General features: G+C 50.8%; 1 protein-coding gene across 1 annotated transcript; it reads left to right on the plus strand.

The window, feature by feature from the left end:
• The first annotated feature begins 2,887 nt into the window (after positions 1-2,887).
• On the plus strand, positions 2,888-20,389 carry NUAK2 (NUAK family kinase 2). The gene is given in 19 exon segments (XM_033094143.1): positions 2,888-3,252; positions 11,429-11,549; positions 14,226-14,377; positions 14,725-14,790; positions 16,706-16,825; positions 17,374-17,506; positions 18,142-18,303; positions 18,306-18,358; positions 18,360-18,411; positions 18,414-18,475; positions 18,477-18,537; positions 18,540-18,614; positions 18,617-18,718; positions 18,721-18,753; positions 18,756-18,829; positions 18,831-19,019; positions 19,021-19,126; positions 19,129-19,173; positions 19,176-20,389. Coding segments are annotated over 19 exon segments (1,971 nt in total). The 5' UTR covers positions 2,888-2,910; the 3' UTR covers positions 19,199-20,389.
• Positions 20,390-21,756: the final 1,367 nt, after the last annotated feature.

Raw genomic sequence — 21,756 nt, forward strand, 5'->3', positions numbered from 1 at the left:
TAATTGTTTTCCCAGTGTGGTACCTGGTATGCCCAAGGGATGTTTATCCCCAGAGCCCTCCAGACCTCAAGCACTGATTGGGCGTGGGTGGGGGGGTACACTACCCCTTCCCAGCACTGGACTTTGGAGCAGGCCAGATTGAGATAGCTCAGCCCAGATTCCCAACACATCAGGGACCACATGACCCAGGAATTCCCCAGGATCTGCTGGCAGCAGTCACCTGATGTAATTTGATTCCATATCAGGCATTCAGGTCTCCCTTTAAGGAATCTGAGAGTTGAGTTTCAGCAGTTAAGCTCATTTCTGAATCCCACGTCTGTTTGTCCACCTCCCTTGCCTGTCTGCTGTGGACAGACGGCGGACAGGCCCACTGGTTACTAAAGCCCTGTTCTGCAGCTCGATGGGAGCCACCAGGCTGCACCTTGGCTGGAACAGGGGAGTTCTCTTTTCTCTAGGGTGTTTGGTCATCTATGACTTGCCCCCTAAGTGGGGCTCCACATTCTATTCAAAGGAAGTTGAAGTGGGGGTGGAGAATGTACAAGAGGGACAGGAGATCTAACCCCATTGCCATCATGAATTTAGCTAATAGTGGAAGGAAACTGGTCATCTGTAGGTGCTTTCACTTTAGCCTGTAAATTCCTTTTTACTCACATTCCTTTGGTTCATAAGCATCTGTTGAGTGCCTTTTTTGTGTGTCTAGCAGTGTATTAGGTGTTGTGGACACCTGGAAACACTCATAAGAGTCTTGATTAAGCCTGAAAGGGAATCGAGGCTCATCTTTATAATTCTTGCATCTTACTTATGAGGAAAGGTTGATTCATCTGGCTCACTGGCTCACATCCTTCAAGTCTCACCTTAAAAGGAAGCCTCTGCAGGAAGCTACCCCTGGCTAACCTTCTTCTGTCTGGGCTAGGGGCTCCATCCTATTATATACCCCAAGGGCATTCTGTCTTCCCCCATCATGGACACATCTTCCTCTGTCTAGGATGTTTGTTTATTTCTCACTAGACTGAGAATTCTCTCAGAGCCGAGACCGTGTCCATCTTGTCACCATCATATCCATAGGCCCAGCACCTAGTGGCCACCAATATCTGAAGCATGAATAAATGATTAGTAAAAGGCCACGGAACAAATTGGTGTCAGTCAGGACTAGAACCCAGGTCTCTCAACACCCAGCCCCATGCTTCCTCTTGAGAGCCCTAATCCACCTGGAAGATCCCAGCTAGCTGGGCTCCCAGGAACAGATGCAGATCTAAGGGGAGAAAGTAAACAGCAGGTCAGGAGAACTGTCACCTGGGTCTCATTCTATTTTTGCAGACAAGCCAAGTAGGGGAGACACGTAGAGAGAAGAAAGTCAAACTGGCTACCACCTCCCATGGTAGCCCTCCAGATTTGGAGAAGGGGCTTGGTTTCCTGTATAAGTGGATCATCTCCAGCCACAAAGGGGCAAAGTGCCCCATTCTCCATCCCTAACTCACACTAGAAAGGATCAAAGCATCGGTGGAAGTAGGAAAGTGCGCAGACACTAAGTACAAAACGCAGTCACTGGGGATCTAGTCCTTCTTGATCCTCAGCATGCCCTGAATACACAGATGGAGGTAGGGTTTCCAGGAGGCAATTCCCCAGCCCCACCCCCCCAACCCAAGCCCATTCTCAGAAATTTTTCCGCTTTTCCATTCCCGAATCCCGAGAAAAGTTGGTTGGGAAATCAGGAAAATCGGCTCCTTGAACCCAGGTGGTTGGTAGCATTGGCCGTCACTTTGTGGAAACGATTCACTGTGGAGAACAGAAAACAGTTTATATCTCGGGATTTGGGAAGGGAAAGCGAAAAAAATTCCTGAGAATGGGAATTCCCACCTGGAAACCCTAGCTGGAGACACCATTCTTCTGGGAGTCTGAATCCCAGCTCTGCCTCCAGTTTCTCACCAGTTGTGTGGCCTTGGGCAGAATAATACCCATTTTACAGGACCAGGTTATCATAAAGACTCAAGGGGAAATCGTGTATGTGCCTTCCTCCCCTTTACATTCCACATTTGGAAGCAGGAGGATAGCCTATGTATATTCTCATTTCACTCTAAATGACACTCAGAATGGGGATTCTGGACCTAGTGCTCCAGGCCTTAAAAACCAAGCCAAACCTCATGACCTACTACCAGTCTTCCTGGCTCCAAAATCAGAGAGGACAAGCTTGGGTGGGCAGCTATTTACAAATTTAGGGAGACAAGTTCAACAATGCTTCTCTCCACCTCCTTCCAACACTTCATAAATTCCACCACATCTTGAGGGACCCACTCAACCCTACAAGCCTTCTTTGATGAAGACGGAAGAATTTTCTAGAACCGAATTTCTGGGATCCGATTAAGGGTGATCTAACTGAAGACAGATGAACTTAGAACCAGCCCTCCCACTTAGCTGCCTCCATCTCATTCGTCCCCTTTTCCCCTTTATGGTCTTAAAGAAGTGGTCAAGTGACTACAGATTTTGGCTTGAGAGAAGCAAATTACTCAGGATAGAGAAACTTTGGTGACCTCTAGTACTGTCAGATCGCCCCTCGCTAACTGAAAACACAACACAATATAAAGACAAAAGGTGGTTTCAACCAGGACCAAGTGCCACTCAGATTCAAGGGCAGTTCTAAGGCCCCTTAAACGTTCCAGACCCCAGGCGTAAGCAATCCACCAAGCAGCTTCCACTGGTGTCCCTTAGTCCCTCTGCCAGTCCCTCGGGGGAGGGGGACAGGTGGGCGGGGCCCCATTGACACCTTTCCAGTCGCGCAGAGGGGGTAGGCGGGGCCGCAGGCGGGGGCGAGCCAATACGGGAGGCCCCAGTCACGTGCAGCAGGCGAGCGGACCAATGGGCGTGCGGGGCGTGGCCAGGACCTGGGACTCCGGACGTTTATAACAAGTTGGAATGCGGCGCCTGGGCGCGCGCTCCCGGGCAGCTGTGGGTTCCCGTGCGGGGCGCGGGTCGTGTGCCCCGGATCTAGCTCTGCCCCCCGAGCCAGTCCCCACTCTGCACTCGCTCCAGCTAGCGATGGAGTCGCTGGCTTTCCCCTGGCGCCCCAGCCCTGCTCCCTCGGTCGCCGCCGCCCTGGCCGACGGGCTCAAGTCGCCCAAGCCCCTAATGAAGAAACAGGCGGTGAAGCGGCACCACCACAAGCACAACCTGCGGCACCGCTACGAGTTCCTGGAGACCCTGGGCAAAGGCACCTACGGCAAGGTGAAGAAGGCGCGGGAGAGCTCGGGGCGCCTGGTGAGTGCTGCGCCCTGTCGCCGCGCCGACCGGCCCGGCGGGCTGCTGGGCTGGCGGCGGTGAGTGCGGAGGTTGGGCCGGGGACCAATGCCTTGCTCCCGGTAGTGGCCCCATTTAGTCTTTACCAAGCTGAAATTGCGTGGGGGTGCTGGGGGCGGTGATCGTGTCCCTGATTATAGGGACAGTTGTCGTGGAGTTGAGAACCCCAACAACACTGGACAGAATGTGATGAGGGGGACAGTTGCTGCAGAGTGCTTAGTGTCCTGTTATGGGATGAGAAGACTCCCTAAAGAAGATGGAACTTAAGTTGGATTTTGCTTGGAACAGGCTATCCAATAGCGTGGAATGGGAAGTGGAAGTAGAAGGCACCTGATCACAGTGCAGATTTAGTAAATGTGTGTGTGTTTGAATGAATGAATGAGGTGTCCAGTTCTCAACTCAGTTCTATAAATCTGGCAGCCCAGCATACTATGGAGATCTGCAGTGGGGACGCGGGAGGGTGGGTTTGACACTTAGGTCCTTTCCAGCTCTAAGAGTGAGTCAAAGTTTCATTATGATGTGTTTCTTTATTCTGGGAAATGTGAAGCCAGGCTCTGATGCAAGGTCCACTGTGCCCCAAGATACCTTTGGGTTTGCCACCTTTTCAGGAAGGTGTCCTGTTAATTTGGTGTGTGTATGTGTAGGTAGTAGTCTGTGGGACTTGGAGCAATTTATCTCTGTACTCTGTTTTCGCTTATACAAAAATGGGGAAAACACGACCTCCCTCACAAGATGCTATAGGATTGAATGAGATGCAAATGTGAATTTAAACTGGTCCTGATTTGTAGAACTCACAGTGAGAACTGATATTTATATCTGGAAAGGACAAGCCTGAAACGATGGCAAGTTTGCCCAAAGTTAACAGTGGTTCTCAAACTTGATTTTAACATGTATAGGAATCACCTGGGGTACTTGTTTAAAATACTTATTCTCTGGTTCCACCCACTCAGAGAATTTTATTCTGAAGGTCTAGAATGGGGCCAAATAATCTGTATTTTAACAAGCCCTTCAGGGCAGGTGGTGTAGGGATTGTTTTGCTAAACCCAGTTGGATGCTGGTTTTGAGATGTGCATGTGTGTGTGGCCATAGTTTGCCCTATTGGCGGTGGCTGCAGTTGGCTCCTCAGATTGTTTGCTTTTGCAGCCAGTAGCTGGTTTGCATTTCAAGAAGTCATTTCACTGGTGAAGGAGAGTGGATGCTGGAGAAAGGGAATGGATTTATGGCCTCATCAGTAGGTCCGAGTATGTTTTTCCTGCTAATGCCTGGCACTATCCCCAGTTGCCTGCTGCCAGGTTACAGCTATTGGGCAATCATGTACTTCCTGGCTTTCCTTTTCTTTCTCTTTCCCGTGAGGGCCTGGTTAGGCTCCAGGCTTGAGAATGCTGGGCCCAGGCTTTGTCAGGGGCTTATCTGCAAAACAGTTGCTCATGGCTCATGCCTCTGGTTGGGGGGCAGATTGGATTGAGGGAACTGTGGGGCTCAGAAACTGGGAAACTGAGATTGAAGTTTGGAGATCCCATCAGGCTCTTGACCTGGGTCACTGCATGCCAGTGCTTTCTCGTGTGTGTGTGTGTGTGTGTGTGTGTGTGTGTGTGTGTGTGTGACAGAGAGAGAGAGAGAGAGAGAGAGAGAGAGAGAGAGAGAGAGAGAGAGAGAGATCTCATTGATTCTGGAATGAGATAAACCAGCTTTCAGTTTTCAAATCTCAGTGGCTGTAGGCAGGGATTCCACCTCTTGTTACATCAGAACAGAGAGAATTCAGAAGGTATCCCCTGGTCTCTTGCCATTCATTATATGCAGGGAGCCAAGATCAGTAGGAACAGGACCTGTTCTGAACCTCCCTAATCTCATAGACCACCATGCTTCTGCTGGAAACTTGCTCTGGGTCTGCCTCCTTGGAGAGCAGCTGCCTGCTGTCCTAATGGTTTCTCAATACTGGAGGGGAGTCATCTTCCCCACCCCACCCCCATTCCTGCCTTTCTAGCACATTTCCCACTCCCAACCTGCCTAGCTGAGATTATGAGGGGCCAGGTGGGATTTCCGGAGGGAAGGGCAGGTGGGCAGGGCTAATGGCTACTCCAGAAGAGCATCAAAGGAAAAACAAATATTTGCTCTGGACCTTCTTGTCTCCAAGTACATTCCTGGTATCCAAATGACATTTCCTCCTGTGACTCTCCCAGCTCCCTGACTACCCCTCCCCCTAAAGAGAAAAACACCTGCTGGGGCCCCTGGAATGTGGAGTCCATCAAGGCCTTTAGGATGATCCACATGGAAGTCTTACCTCCAAAGAGTGCCATGGGGAACATGACGGGGGGTCCAAGTGGATAGTGATCTGGAGCAGCGGTACTTCTGTCTTCTTTTTATATGGCTGCATGGGATTTCAAATTGTTTGAAAATGATGAGATGGTCCTATTCCTTCATTGATAGTTGGGGAAACTGAGGCCCAGAGAGGGGACGTGACTTGTTCTGTGTCTGGTTAATGGCATTCCTGAAACGTAGGCCCCTATTTGACCACCCCAGGTCCTGGATGACCATTACTGAGTCTTGGTCTGGGAGCTGGGCTTGAATTGAGCCCAGGGTTGTTCCAGTGTGCTTTGTCATTCCAGCAGTCAGCTCCAGAGCTCCAGGCAGTGCCAAAGGTTGGTGGAGTCACTGAGAACCAACTCCCACCCACACACACGCTGCCTGTGTTGAGGCATTCTTGGTGGGTGAACTACACTACATTCCTGATTTTCACCTCGTCAGGAAGGCTGCTTAGCTCAGAGTCAGGCTGCAAAGGTTCAAATCCTGGCTTTCTTGCTACCAGCTATGTGACCTCTCTGTAGCTCCGTTTCCTCATCTGTAAAATGTGGATTATACTAATTCCTACCTTGCGGTGTTCTCATAGGATTAAAAAGATCATATATGTAAAGTGATGAGCACAGTAGCTGACACTGACAGTGTTGTTATCCTAGCATGGCTGGCTTTGACTAGACCCTGCCCTGTCCTGGAGGTACCCATCCTGCCTGCGTCTGTCCTGCCCTGAGCAAGAAAATGGGTTGTGCCCAGCTTCCTTAAGCCTACCCACTTTGGTTTTTGCTCTGTTCAAAGTCCTAGTCTGCTTCAGCCCGTGCTGCAGAGCAGGGCTCCCTCCCGATCAGCTGCCAAAGGCCTCCTCTGCTCCCAGCTCCTTCTGCACCTGCCTGCTCAGCAGTAGGGAGGGAGGCTCCGGCTGCAGGTGACACTTGTCCTTGGGCTCTGGCCAAACCACACAAGAGGGCTGGGCAGGGAAGCACCTTGCCCAGCAACCTGGCAGAGTGGACAGGAGGATGGCATGGAGGAGTGGGCACAGCATGGGGTTTAGGGGACTCAGACTCCCCTCATTCCTGGAGCCCATTCCTCACCCCGCTTGGTTCTTTGGCAGGCTTGGTGGGATGGTGAGCCCCCCCCCCCCCACCAGACCCATCCGCACTCTGCCCAGCCCAACCTCTCTTCCATTATCTAAATGGGTCATCCTCCAGCTCCTCGCCTCACCTCCCAGATGGCAGCTGCTCCGTGAAAGGCCAGAGAGGAGTCAAGGATTTTGGCTCCAAGTCCTGGCGATAGCTATGACCAGAGATGCCCAGCTTGCTCCCTCTATCCTGGGACCTGGAACCAGGACCTTTAGATCTTCCTTTTCCAAGACCTTTCTGCCATCCTTTCCTGAATCTAGATCATTCCTGATCTGAGTTCCTGGAGGGGAGGCAGTGTTTAACCAATTGAGTCCCAGCTCTCATTTCTCCCACATGTTTGTGTATCTGTAAGTGGGATGGGGGTGGCTGGTGGTACTGCACAGCCTGGCCCAAGGCAGGGTGTGGGGCATTCCCTTTTCCAGGGGTAGGAGGCAGGGAGCTGGAGGCAGGGTAGGGCATCTGCAAGGATCTTTTGTCTCCTGAGATGGCAGCACCTCCAGGCAACACCTCTCCATCTTGGATTCTGACTCTGCCTTGATGTGAGTCAGTGTACCTTTCTGGACTTCATTGTTTTCCATTTGCAAAATGGAGTAGGGTATTATCCCTGCTGCCTTTCCAACTTGTAGGGCTGCAGAGGCAAGAAAATCACTGGGCCATCATCAATAGGAATTTTGCTCAGGCAGGTTAACATAGATATAGCATGGGGCCTCTGAACAAGCCCATTATAACAATCCTTGGCTTGCACCTTCCTGGCATAATAGCAGGTGACCGATTTCTGAAGACGTTAGCATTTTGCTAGCGTTTAGAAGGGCGCTTAGAGATCCTGATGTGCAAATTTGTGAATGGTTCCTTTCTTTCTGGCCTTTGCTCAAATCTTTCTCTCTGCCTGGAATGTCCCTGTTGCCCCTCCCTAGACTACCCTCCTTGGCTTGGCAAACCCCACTCATCCTTCAAGATCTAAAACAAAGTTTTCTCCCACAGGTTGTTTTCTCTGCTCCTCTAGGCAAAGAAAGCTCTGTCCTGTGCTCCTGGCAGGCAGGGTCCTCAACTGTTACATTCATCACACTAGACTGGAGTTGATTTAATTGCCACACTTCCCACTGGACTGAAGGCCTTGGCACAGGGACTGTCCAATTTTTTTCTAAATTCCCAACACCTAGCATAACACCAGCTATATAGTAGGTGTTCATCAGATATTTGGAGAATAAATGCCGTTTCATTTTTCAGATGAGGACATTAAAACCAGCCAGACCAGTTAACCAGATCATTTAAGTGACTTGTCCTGAGTTGCATAGTTCCATAGGGGCAAATGAGGATGAAAGTCCACGGATCTGGAGTTCACATTTACATTATCATATATCATTATGCCTGGGTTCCCTGCCCGCTCTGACTGGGGTGGCTATATATCATCTAAACGAGTAGAAGGGGCACTATTGATAATTATACTGGGATGAACCAGGATTATCTCTGGGCATGTGGTCTCCATATCACTAGGTGATCCACTCAGCAATTGCTACCCTCCTCCTTGGCTCTAGTCAGTATATTTCCATTCTACAGAATGGTTGCTCAACTACCTTGCAGATGAGAAGAAAGGTCCCTCAAAATTAGTCCCAGTAACAGAGTTGACTCTCCTCCCATGCCTGGGAAGAAAGGCAGAAAATCTTATCTGGGCACTGGTCCCATCAGTAAAGGATCAGCCCAGTGATTTAACCAATAAATATCTATTCGTGAATTGTGTGCACCAGTGAACAATTGTTGAGTGCTTTCTGTGTTGGAGCTCTGTCTAGGCCTCAGCTGTTGCTGTATCTAATTTACTTTGACTGGCTAGCCAACAGGTAACTAGGGGCCTGTTCCATGGGGCTGGAATAGGTTGGGAACCAGTGACGCGGCTCCACCAGGGCAGTGATACATCGCTCTTCTTGTCTGTTACCTGCTTGGAGACTGGTGGAGGCATGACAACATAACTTGTTTCCTGCCTGAGAAGTGCCAGCCATGCTGTGTACTCTTAGGACCTAATGTAGATAACTGAGGGGTCCTTGACCTACCCCTGAGGCCAGAGCACAAGCTGGCAGGAGGATGGAATGTTCACTGAGGGTTAACATCCTGATTTAGAACCACAGGCTTCCAAAATGGAAAGAAATGCATCTTGGGGTTTAACTTGTTACCCTCTATCCATGCAGGGACTCCTTCTAACGCCACTCAGACCCCTTTATTTTAGGGAGACCTCATTTCTTTTAGGCCTTGTCTTTAGATCTCTAGCTCCTAAGCCTAGGATGATTTCTCTCATTGTTGTACATGTTTGTGTGTGCACAATTATATATTCAAGATGTGCTTGGTTTTTGCATATGTGTGCATCTTAAGCTCTCAAATAGTTCTGTTTCATTATCTAGATATGTGATTTATATATGATTTTTTTTACTATCTATTAATACAATTTTTATGGCCCTTTATCTGAAGAGCTCATAACACTTAATCCATTGTCTGATTTTAAAATGAAGAATTTTAGAGAGAAAAGAACTAGTCCATAAATCTTTCCTTCAGGGAGAGAAAAGGGACATGGAGAGAGAGGTGTGCAGGAACGAGCTCCAGGTTGAGTCAGAGGATTCCAGCGTCTTCTTCCCCACCCCCACCCCTGTCCAATTCTAAGCCAGGGATTTTCCTGCTCAGCTCTTGGGGGTGGTTTGGAGCAGAAGGAGTGGGGAGGTTGTGAAGAGAGCACCTGCAGCTGCATTGTGGGCGTCTCCAGCATCTTGGGGGTAGGCTCCATGGTGACCGTCCCTCTGGCCCCTCCCGCTGCCATTGTCCTCCCTGCCCTACTCCAGAAGGCCAAGAGCTGGGCCTCCCCTCTTTCAGGGAGGCAGCTCTAGGGGAGGAGCAGAGCCGAGGGCATGCCATCCCTGGTCTGTTGCCAGGGTGACCGGGCCCTGGCCACTGTGAGCAGCTCCTCTTATGGGATTAGGGCTGTTCCGCATTCTCGTCTGCTGTCCTGTGAGTGGGGAAGCCATTGTCTTCCTCCAGAGCCCTGTGAAAAAGGGGATTAGAGGCCCCTCCCTTCCAGCAGTGGTTTCCTTTTTTCTGTTTCCTTCTGAACCTTGAGGGGAGGCAAACCTCCTGGGAAAATGAATGAGGAGCTCTTTACTTCAGTCTGTGCCTTCAGATTTTTCATAACTCGCCCGTATCCCATGAAGAGGAAGTCTTGTATTTGCCATTTGTGTCCCTGGACAGGACTTGACAGGAACTAACCAGCCCTGTAACACCCCAGCCCTGCCCAGCAGCCGATGCCAGCAATGCAGCCTGAGGGCCCATGGCGTCTATAAGGCTCATCTCACAGACTCAGAGCAGGAAAGCACCTCAGACAACTTCGTTCAGGCTGTTTGTTTCACAGAAAAGAAAACTGAACTTTTGAGAGGGGGTGGGACTTGCCCATGGGGACAGCGACAAAGCCTGCAGTGGAACCAGGTCCACCGACTCCCCAGGCGGTGTCTTCTGCATGCACTACTCACACACCGTCCGCACTGCTGTTATTCCCTTCCTGTTACCCATCCCTGAGTGGAATGAAGCAGAGAAAGGGATGGAGACTCCTCAGCCTCCAAGAGCTTTGCTTAACCGGCATCTTGGCAGCTCTTTCTCCATTTCCTCTTGCCTCACTTCACTCCACCCTTCCTGAACCCACCACACAAACCAGCCAGAGGGTTTAATCCTTATGTGGTATTTTCACCTTTACAGATAAGATAACAAAGCCCAGAGGATTTTGTGTAACTGTCTAGTTGTTTGTTTGTTTGTTTGTTTGTTGCTGGGAGAGGGACATTCCTTACTGAGACTGTAGAGACTTGTTTTTTTCACAATTTTTTTGGTGGTAAAATATATATAACATAAAATTTTAACCATTTTAAGTGTCCAGTTCAGTGACATTAAGTACATCCAGTGTTGTGCAGCCATCAGCACTACGCAGCTCTCTACCCATTACACAATAACTCCCGTCCCGCCACCCTCACCTCTACCACTCCCCTCCCCTGTAACGGCTATTCTACTTTCTGGCCTATGCATTTTCCTATCTATTCTGGCTACCTCGTGTAAGTAGACTTACATAACATTTGTCCTTGTGTGGCTTATTTCACTTACTATATTTTCAAGGTTCATCCATGTCTGTGACAGTATGACTTTGAGCAAGTCATTTAACCGCTCTGGGTACCAGTTACCTCACCTGTAAAAGGAAAGGCTGATAATTTCTCTGCCTGTCTCTCAGAGCTGTTGTGAGGGCCAATTCATTTACTAATGCAACAGACATTATTCAGTGCCTACTGTGTGCCAGGCTCTGTGCTTGACATCAGGGATCCAATGGTGAGCAAATCGTTGCTCTCATGGTGAAGTGTGGTAAATTTGCTTTATAAATCATAAAGCATCGGTCTTCTGAGTGCAGGTTCTTACCTTCTTTGTTCATCTGTGGACTCTGAATAAGGTTATTGGCCCTTTTTCCTTCCTGCTAACATGGACTACACCTAACCCAGGCGAGAGCCTTCTCTAGAGAAGGTGCTCTCCAGTCTCTGCCACCGGCTCTGATGAAGGATGGAGTGGCTTATCTGGGTCTATGCTGTGGCCTTTATAGCAGCTGCAGGCAAACCAGAGTCAGGACTTTGAGAGTGTCCTCAGGGACACCTTCACCTGCCAGACCTTTCTCTTCACTCTCCTGCATTCTCTGTTCCCAGGTGGCCATCAAGTCGATCCGGAAAGACAGAATCAAAGATGAGCAAGATCTGATGCACATTCGACGAGAGATTGAGATTATGTCCTCACTCAACCACCCGCACATCATTGCCATCCATGAAGGTACAGAGGCGGGCCACTTGAAGTGTGTGTGTGTGTGTGTGTGTGTGTGTGTGTGTGTGTGTGTGTGTGTAAGAACAGTCAGAACAGATGATACCAAGGAATAAGAGAGACGCAGGCTTTGGAGTTGGGCAAAAGCTGGATTTGAAACCCAGCAGCTAATTCCGCTTAATCTCTGGGTGGGCCTCAGTTCCTCATTTGCAAAATAGGATAACCCCACATATGTCACAGTGTAGTTGCAAAGATCAAATTAAATGTCACCAAGGGCTCAGCTAATGGGAGGAACTCAACAGATTGTAGGCTTTTTGTTGTCATTGTTAGGTTTTCCGTACTTTCATACTACCTCCCCAACCCAGTGAGATCCTCAGCAATATAGGGGAGTCTGAAACATACAATGACCTGCACCTGTCTCAGGTGTGTGGGTGCTATTCTTCATAAGTCCCAAGAGCCAGGCCTCCTACCGTCTGCCCTGTACTCTGAATCATTCCTGCCATGGGGGCCAGCTCCCGCCTCTCCTTCCTATCTCTCTGAGCCTTCACTTGTTCTGACATTATGTTGGCTTTCCACTCCAACTGTCCTGATCCCTGTGACCCAGAGAACAAAGTGAGTAAGAGAGGGTGATGACAGAAAGAGGGGGACCACCTCCCAAACATACCGTGTCTGCTTCTAGCCTTTACATAATATCAATTAGTTAGGAAACAAAGGATAGTGGCAGTAGGGAGGAAAGGGAGCCCATGGCTTTGCCCTCTGAGTATTACTGGTGGGAAGTACAAGAGAAGTCTCCTTTCTTGGGTTCTGTATATAGGATGACGAAGGGCAGAACCATTGACATGGCCCCGTGGCCTGAGCCTGTCCCACGAGGAGCCCAGGCAAGTGGCTGAGAAAGCTAATTGTATCTCTGTTTATTTCCCCCAGGGAAGAGTGGGAAGATGACAGTATTGGTTAAGCCAGGCTGGACTTGGGGATTGGGCCGTGCGTGTGTATGTATGTGTCTGTGCGTGTGTGTCTGTGCGTGTGTAAATTCTCCCCCACATCTGTATCTCCAGCCAGGCCTGGGAACTGAACTTTGACATTCAGGATGTGGCTTCTCCTGCACCTTCAGGTTCAGCAGACATAGGGCCATCACTGTTACTGTGTGTCTGGCAGGGCTCCCCCAGGTCCGTTGCCATCCTGTTACATCCTTTAGGAGATGTGGACGGGGGCGGGGAGGACTGATCTCTAATCTAGCTACTGTCCAGAATGTGCTGGCTCTTGAACCCCAATTTCATGGCACAAAGGCACAGAGATATGGAGAAGCACAGGAGTGGAGGCTCAGCTAGGCTTCTCCCAGGAGTCTGGGCCACCACTCATCAGGGCCACTCACTCATGTTCCCCTGGGAAAAAACTCAGTCTTCCTGGCTATGTATCCAACTGCCTAGATGCTGCGACTCCTCCTGGGAGAAGCTGCCTCCCTCAGCTCCTTCTCACAGGCTTGACAGCAGTAGTTTGGCTGAGCAAGCCAAACTCCTAGGACCCGTTTGACACAAAGGTGCAATGTCAGGGACATACGTGTTCTGACACATACCTAGCTGAAGGGCCAGTTTGGTGAACTAGTCGTTCCCTACCTTTCCAGGGGGCTGGAGCTAAGACAAGGCCTGAGGTGCCAAGAAGGCCCCTCCTACACATGTTGATGAGCCAGTTGGAGCAGGCTGACTGCTAGGAGCCCAGCCAGTCAATTTATTACCAAATATTTATTGACTGCTTCTGCGGACAAGGCCCTGGCAGTATTCTGAGCAGGAAGTCAAAGATACTGAGGGAGATAAATATCTCCACTCTCCATGGTACATTATAGTTTACAAACCACTTGCATATGCTTTTTATCCCTCTTCTGATTCTCAAGGCAGGTATTTTTATGAGCATTATTGTTCAAGTTTATATATGAAGATGCTGACAATAGAACAGTAGGTGCCACTTACTGAGTGTGTGCTTACCTCATGCCCTACACCTGCTTGGCCAGCTAGTCACTAACTTTTGTCTAGTTCTCGCCCCAGCCCTAAGAGGTTGCCATTATTATCCCACTCTTCAAATGAGAAAACTGAGACACGCTGGTTGAATAACTTGCCAAGGCCACGCAGCTAGTAAGTGATGGGGCCAGGATTCAAACCCCAAACCTGTATTCTTACTGAAGGATCTACAAGACGTTTGCCCAAGGTCATGAGGCAAAAAAGCACCAAATGCTGAACCAGAGAGCTTGGCTTTTCATTCTCATCCAGTGATGTCTCTGCTTCCTGGGAATTTGCAGGGTAGTTTTAAGAATCCTCAAAAACGGGGCCGACGGTTAGCTCAGTTGGTTAGAGTGTGGTGCTGATAACACCAAGCAAGGTTGTCAGTTCAATCCCCGCATGGGCCACAGTGAGCTGTGCCCTCCTTAAAAAAAAAAAGAAGAATCCTTAAAAGCCTGTATTTTCAAAGAGAGGGAGGGTGAGCCAGTTCCCTTGGCCTTCATTCATTCATTGCTACTGGAAGATGTTGAGAGCTTCAAAGGCACTTCTCCTGCCCGTATTTGCCACCCTCCAGCCCCATCAGCAGACATCCCTAGAGGAAGGTCCTGCCTGGTCTGGGGCCAGGGAGAGGCAGGAGGCCCCAGTGGGGAGCAGTGCATTCTGGAGGGGCCTGACATTCTGCCTTGTTCTGCCTCAGTGTTTGAGAACAGCAGCAAGATTGTGATTGTCATGGAGTACGCCAGCCGGGGCGACCTGTATGACTACATCAGTGAGCGGCAGCAGCTCAGCGAGCGTGATGCCCGCCATTTCTTCCGGCAGATTGTCTCTGCTGTGCACTATTGCCACCAGGTGAGCCTCTACCTGCCCAGCCATGTCCTGAGGGGTGGTCCCTGGGCTCCGAGGCTGCTTTAGGACAGAGAGATTCCATGACTTCTCCAGAGTCACACAGGGAAAAGCAGAGGCAAGACTTGATTCTGGACTCAGCCTATGAAATGCTGGTGTCTGGCGTTGAGTCCCTTGGCTGGGGGTGAAAAGCCCTGTTATTTGTTGTACTTTGTACCAATAAAGATGGATATTCCCAGTCTACCTGTGCTCTCCTATCTGGCTCCCTTTGTGTTTACCTCCCTTCCCAGACTAGGCCTTCATTCCTTTCCCTCCCTCATGACCTTCCCCTGACCCTCCCTCCCCTCTTTCAGAATGGGGTTGTCCACCGGGATCTCAAACTGGAGAACATCCTCCTAGATGCCAATGGAAATATCAAGGTGAGCCCCACTTTTGTTTCTAGCAGCTCTCCCACTCCGCCCAGCCTTTCTGCACTGTCCCTAGCCAAGTATCTCTAAGCCCTTAGGGAGTTCCAGAAGGAGTCAAGCAAAGCTCAGACTTATATGTTGGTTCTCACCTCATTTTATGGGTGGAAAACAGGCCTCAAGATAAGGGGTTACTTGCACAAAGTCCCATGACTAGCGAGAGGCTGATCCTGGGCTAGAACCAATGTCTTCTGACTCTCCAAACAGTGCTCTTAACATCACAAGGCTGACAGGAATTAGGTCTAGGGTCAGATTTTGCTCAGCCGTGGAACAGGCAGGGAGAAGACCATGGCCTGAGTTCTTCCCACACACATGCATGCACACACACATATGCACACATACCCTGTTTCCCCGAAAATAAGACCTAGCTGGACAATCAGCTCTAATGCGTCTTTTGGAGCAAAACTTAATATGAGACCCAATCTTATTTTACTGTAATATAAGACCGGGTATAATATAATATAATATAATATAATATAATATAATATAACATAATACCGGGTCTTATATTAATTTTTGCTCCAAAAGACGCATTCGAGCTGATTGTCCGGCGAGGTCTTACCTTCGGGGAAATACAGTACCTGCATACATACTTTAATCTGCTGCGATTAGGTAGACCTTTGGCACTTTTGTCCAAAGACCAAGCATTTCAGTGCCAGCCTCCTGCTTCCTACAGCTGCTGACTTCCCATGCTTAAGTAGTTAAATTTAGATCTGAGAAATTCACCTTGATAGATAAACTGAGATCTCAGAGCTGGAAGAGGAAGAGATGAGCCGGCCAGCCTCTGCCGGGGCCTGAGAGGGCTCTGACTCTGCACTCGGACCCTCCTCAGAATCTTCCTAAACCCAGGACATAGTCTCTTCTCCAGTGGCCTCTGACCTTTGCCCTGAGGTACCCTGGCACTGAGTTCATTCCCTTTTCCCAGCCAATTCCCGGAGCAGGTGGGGCTTGCTTTGATGCTATGGGAAATGGGGTCAGAGCCAATAAACCCACACAATCCAGACAGGCATGAACTCTCCTATCGGCACCAGTCAGCTGCCTCATTATGGGCTTCAACTGGTAACTGCTTGATAAGAGGCCAATAAAACCATAAATGAAGGAGCCAGGGTTTCATAAACAACCGCTCCCCACCCTGGACACACATGACCCTCTGCTGGGGATAAAGAGGTCAGGAACAGCAGGGCACTGGCCTCAGCCTTTATCTGAGGATAGCTGGGGAAAGGGTCTCTCAGGGGCAAGAAGAGGAGCTTGGGGCCTCTCAAGGCCTTGGTGTCAGGTGGCTCAGGGAGTCCTGTGAGGAGATTCCTTCTCCTGGGCTATAACCACAGCCATGACCTTTGTTCTGCCCTCACTATTTCTTCTCATCTATTCTGGGCTGATCCCATGTTTCCACCCAGGTATGGTCATAGACGAGCCCTTTGCTAGGAAGGGCAGTCCAGCCTTTGTGGTTAATCAGTGCTGGAGTGACATGCTTCTGAGGGCTACAGCGAGCCATTGGAAACTGGGAGAAGGAGATCTCAGGGCAGTGGAGAGCTTCCCGGGGAGGTGGGCGTGCTGGGTCAGGAGGACGTGCAGGTGAGCGCATGTCTGGAGTGGGGTACAACGTGAGCAGCAGGGCCTGGGGAACAGTAAGGACCTTGGAGCCCCACACATTCTTCCTAGACGCTCCTCATTGACACAACCTCTGCAGGGCTCTTTCTTCCAGGGCCTGAGCTGTGTTGGCAGTGCCCAGTGTGGAGTGCGGGTCATGAGAGCTCTTTCTCCTTTTCCTCTTCCTGGGGACGGGGTTACTCTGGGGTCAGGAGAGGGGCAGGCTGAGAATGCAGAAAACCTAGGGCTTGGTGTGACTGCGTTTGACCCACTCCTACAGATTGCTGACTTTGGCCTCTCCAACCTCTACTACCAAGGCAAGTTCCTGCAGACATTCTGCGGGAGCCCCCTCTACGCCTCACCGGAAATAGTCAACGGGAAGCCCTACACAGGCCCAGAGGTGAGTGTCCACCCTCTGCTGCCAGCCTGCCTCATCCATTTCCTGTGACTTTAGCTCCTGTGAAATAGGTGGGTTGGTTTCCTAGTTATTCCCTTTTTCGGAACACATAATGCAGCCCACCCAAACCTCCTCCCAAAGTAGTGACTTGCCAGGTCTCCAGCAAGGACAGGCACAACTGGAACAAGAACTTGTCTCCTGACCCCTAGTCTAGTTCTGTGCCCCACACTCTCCTGGTTCCCATCATCTCTCCCAGCACCCAGCCAGCCACTCACTCCTGGCCCTTAAAGGGATGACCTCACCACTGCTCTTGAGTGGCTGCCCTTTCCAAGGGGAGGCAGTTGACAACACCTCTCCCCATGAGCCTTAGTCCCTCCTACAGCCTCATCCCTCTTTCCCTGGGTACTAAAGGGAGATGGTCCTCAGAAGCACTGACCTCTGAGTTCTCCAGTATGTACCGCTTTCTTTTCTGGAGTGGAAGTGAGGCTGGAAGCCCTCCAGCCTGTGGCACGCAGGCATGCTTGCTGATCACCACCCCCCCTCTCTCTCAGGTAGACAGCTGGTCCCTGGGTGTTCTCCTGTACATCCTGGTACATGGCACCATGCCCTTTGATGGGCAAGACCATAAGACGCTGGTGAAACAGATCAGCAATGGGGCCTACCGGGAGCCGCCTAAACCCTCTGGTGAGTGAGAGGTGTGAGTGTTCTCGTCCAGGCTGTGGGTATTCTAAGCTAATTCCTGAGGCAGGAGTGAAACAGTGGCAGTAAAGAGGAAAACCCACTGTAGATGAGAGTGTCCCCCACCTACCTTCTGCGGTCATCTCTCTGTCTCCAATGTCTGTGACCTCTTAGGAAGGAGGGGATATCTCTTTCTTCCCTTATGGGCATGCTTTATTATATTTGGGAAGTGCTTGCTAAGGTCTAACTTAGACCCTCTTTACTGCAGTTGTCTCCCTATTGCTTTTGTCTTCATCCTGAGAAATCTTTCTGTCCTTTCACCTAGGAAGTAGAAGGCAAGAAACAGGGTGTGAGAACCTTGCTTTACCGTTGAGCACAGTCCACACCCTCAGAGGGTTGCATTTCAGCAGGAAGAAGGAAGGTACACACTAACATCCAAGACTGATGAAGGGACCACAGTCCTGAGGGACGTGGGATGGAAAAGGAAATTGGCAGAATCCATCCAGGACAGCGGGCCCCCCTGGTGTGTGTAGAGCAGGAGTGGACATATCTGACACAGGAATGAGCAGTGTCTGAGCACAGATGGCGATATGCCCATTCTCATGGCTGCCAACCTGAAGCTCCTGTATTTTGTCTTCCAGACGCCTGTGGCCTGATCCGGTGGCTGTTAATGGTGAACCCCACCCGTCGGGCCACCCTGGAGGATGTGGCCAGTCACTGGTGGGTCAACTGGGGTTATGCCACCTGTGTGGGGGAACAGACGGCTCTGCAGGAGCGAGGGCAGCCTGGCAGTGACGCCAGCCGGCCTCCATGGCTGACTGGCTCCGGCGGTCCTCCCGTCCCCTCCTGGAGAACGGCGGCCAAAGTATGCAGCTTCTTCAAGCAGCACACACCTGGAGGTGGGATCGTGGCGCTGGCCTGGAGCGCCAGCATTCTCTTAAGAAGTCCCGCAAAGAGAATGACATGGCCCAGTCCTCTCCAGGGGGACCCGGCTGGCGACCCCTCCCCTCGCCCTGGCAAGGGCAGCCTCAAGCTACCGAAGGCATTCTCAAAAAGAAGGTGTCTGGCTCCTCAGAGCGGGCAAGGGAGGACTCTGAACTCAGCGCGGTCCCTGCCAGCCCGGGCAGGCTGCCCCCCCGCTTCCCAAGAAGGGCATCCTCAAGACGCCTCGGCAGCGGGAATCTGGCTACTACTCCTCTCCTGAACCCAGCGAGTCCGGGAGCTCTTGGATGCAGGGGACGTGTTCATGAGTGGAGTCCCCGGGAGCAGCAGCCCCCCCAGGCCTTGGGGCTGCTCCGCCGCAAGGGCATCCTCAAGCACAACGGCAAGTTTCTCCCGCACAGCCCTGGAGCGCACAGCCACCACCACCTTCGGCTCCTTGAATGAACTGGCCTCACCTTGCTGTCCATCCCGGGCCAGCCGCCCCTCGGGGGCTCTGAGTGAGGAGAGCATCCTGTCTTCTGAGTCCTTTGACCAGCTGGACTTGCCTGAACGGCTCCCTGAACCCCTGCTGCGGGGCTTGTGTGTCTGTGGACAACCTTATGGGGCTTGAGGAGCCCAACTCAGAGGGCCCTGGAAGCAGGGGCCTGAGGCGCTGGCGCCAGGACCCCTTGGGGGAAAGCTGCTTTTCCTCATGGACTGCCAGGAGGTGACAGAGGCCTATCGACAGGCACTGGGGTCTGCTCAAAGCTCAGCTGAGGGTGGGGGGGCATTATTCTAAGATGCACCTGGCAACTCCCTGAGGAGAGACTGCCTTCTCCCCAGCCTCCCAGGACCAGCATTCCAGCCCAGAAGGCTGAGATGGTTTGCAGTTAAGCGCTGGGGAGGGCTGGATGTGGGAAATGGGCAAGTGAAATGCATTGAGGATTCAATGTCTTCAGCCCTGTCAAACCAAGAAGATAGAGGGGGAAAGAGTAGAGAAGTAGAGGGGAAGGCCCATGGCCAAGTCTGGATTGCTGTTTCGTGCACACGTGGTCGGACCATAGAAATCTGGAAAAAGCACTCTTGTCAGTACCCATCTCCTTTATTGCAATGAGTAAGTTCTGTGCGTGGTGCCTTCTTGCCAAGGTGGGGATGGGAACTCCTCAGATACTCATCCCCATCCTCACCAGGCACTAAAACTGAAATATGGAACTCCCTGATGTGCCTGCATCATCCTGGAACCGTTCTAGAGTGTACCCTTTATTTCTCCCAGCAGTAAGAGAACATGACCTCTTTCCTCAAAGGTTCTCTCTCCTTTCCCAACCTTCAAACCTGGCCCAAGCCTCCTGGACTCGCTGCTATGAATCTGAAAGACTTGAAAAGCCTCAGGCTGCTATTGGACTTCATCTCAAGGGGCCCAGATTCCCCTGGACCCCCCCACGTTGGACCTCAAAGACTCTGAACTTCTCTAGCCTCCAAGCTGCTCCTGCTACTCAGAATGGATGTGTCTATTTCTCTGGGCTTTCAGGACCCTAAAATGTCTTATTTATATTTTCAGCTCTGTGTTTTTTAAAAAGTGAATCTTACTGTTTTCAATAATGTGAATACTATGTTCTGGAAAGTCCACTATGACATCTAACTTTTGTGTATAGAGAGATATTTTTGCAATGATTCTCTACTGATCCTGGGGGAAGGGGGATCTTTTATAAATCCACACGTTCCATTGCACTGTCCAGTCCCTGATTTTGTCTCCCTCATCCACTCCCTGATTTCCAGTCCCTGATGGTCCCTCTTCCCTTCTCTTTGGCCAGGAATAGCCATTCCATTAAAAACCAGAATGGTGATTGAAAATAACCTCTGATACTGTTTGAGGACCTGAGACACAGGTCTCTTTGAGCCTTCTCTTAACACACCTCCTGGGCTGTCACAGATGGGAAATAGAGAACCTGCTTAACAAAAATAAAGCACAACAAACACCAGCTCACAGCTCCGAAAGCTTCCTCATTGTTCCTCCAATCGCAGTTCTGCCCGGTTAAGCACACAGGTAGGAGAGCCCTGGGCGGAGGGTCCCATTTGCACTTCCTGCCTTTGGCACTAAAGGGAGAAGTAGGCTTGGCAGTTTGTACAGCCCCGCTATCCAGCTCGGTCCCCTGCTGCTTGAAGACACACCCACAGCCTTTATTCTCTCCCTCCAAAGAAATCCCCATTCCTCAGTGCTAGGCAGCTGCTTCCCGCTCCCTCTACCCCCACCGCCTGACCCCTAGTGAAGTAAAGAATGCTTGGAATGCCCCCCCTAGAAGCCCATCCCGCTCAACCCCATCGGAGCATTCCCCACCCGCTGGCCTGCTCCTTTGAGAAACTCTGGCTTTACCAGGGTCGGGACGAAAGGGGGAATGAGGACAAAGTGTAGGCAAGCCATGAAGCCACTGGCTCTGGTTTCAAGCAGGCTCCTTCCCCATGCCCTGCCCCCTCCTGGTTGGTGTTCACAGACCCCCAAATATCCCCAGTCCTGGCCAGCTCCAGCTCCCAGCTCCCAGCTCCACAGCACACCTGCTCTTCCGGGGTGGAGCACCTGGACCTTCCCGCCCTCTCCTCGCATCTAGGGAGCTGGGAAAGTCGCTGAGTCTGGGGAAGAAGTGGGGTGTCAGGCATCTATGGGGTCAAGATGAGAGAGCAAGCAAATTGCTCAGGCTACAACTGGGATATTTTGGTCTGATATCTTTGAGGTCCGACTGAGTACCAAAACTCTGGACTAGACTCTGGGTGGACACAGGGAAAATATAAGGGAAGGTCTTTACACTCAAGAACCATAGAGTTCAGCTGTGGAGTTGGCTGCTGTGCTCCTTTATTCATTCAGCTCAGGAATCTAACTATTGTGTGCTAAGCTCTGGAAGACAGGTAATTGCTGTGCCTCTGGTGCAACAACAAAGATCTTAGCTTCCAGGAGGCTGCAGAGAAGTAAACTGCAACAGAGAAATTGCCAGTTCAGATAACAAGTCAGGGGAATTTGGATGATGAAAAAGAATTGCGACTTAAAAGATAATAATAGGCTCTTCCATTTATTAAGTGCTTGTGGATCAAGTATTTTATGTGGAGTATCTCATTTCATGCTCGTGAAAGCCTTATTGGTACAATTTTTATCATTCTTATGTTACAGAAGAAGAAACGGAGACTGGTTGGGTGGGGGAGAAGGGAAGACACAGGGAAGGAACCGGTGGGGAGGATGAGGGAGGCCACAGTCCTGCTGGCTTTTCCCATCAGCACTATGGCAGCAGGGGCGGAGCTGTTATTTCAGTGAAGGAGTGGGAACTCAAAGGTGTTCAGCCCTGAGATCT

Source organism: Rhinolophus ferrumequinum, chromosome 22, assembly GCF_004115265.2.
Source record: "Rhinolophus ferrumequinum isolate MPI-CBG mRhiFer1 chromosome 22, mRhiFer1_v1.p, whole genome shotgun sequence".
NCBI classification, from domain to species: domain Eukaryota; kingdom Metazoa; phylum Chordata; class Mammalia; order Chiroptera; family Rhinolophidae; genus Rhinolophus; species Rhinolophus ferrumequinum.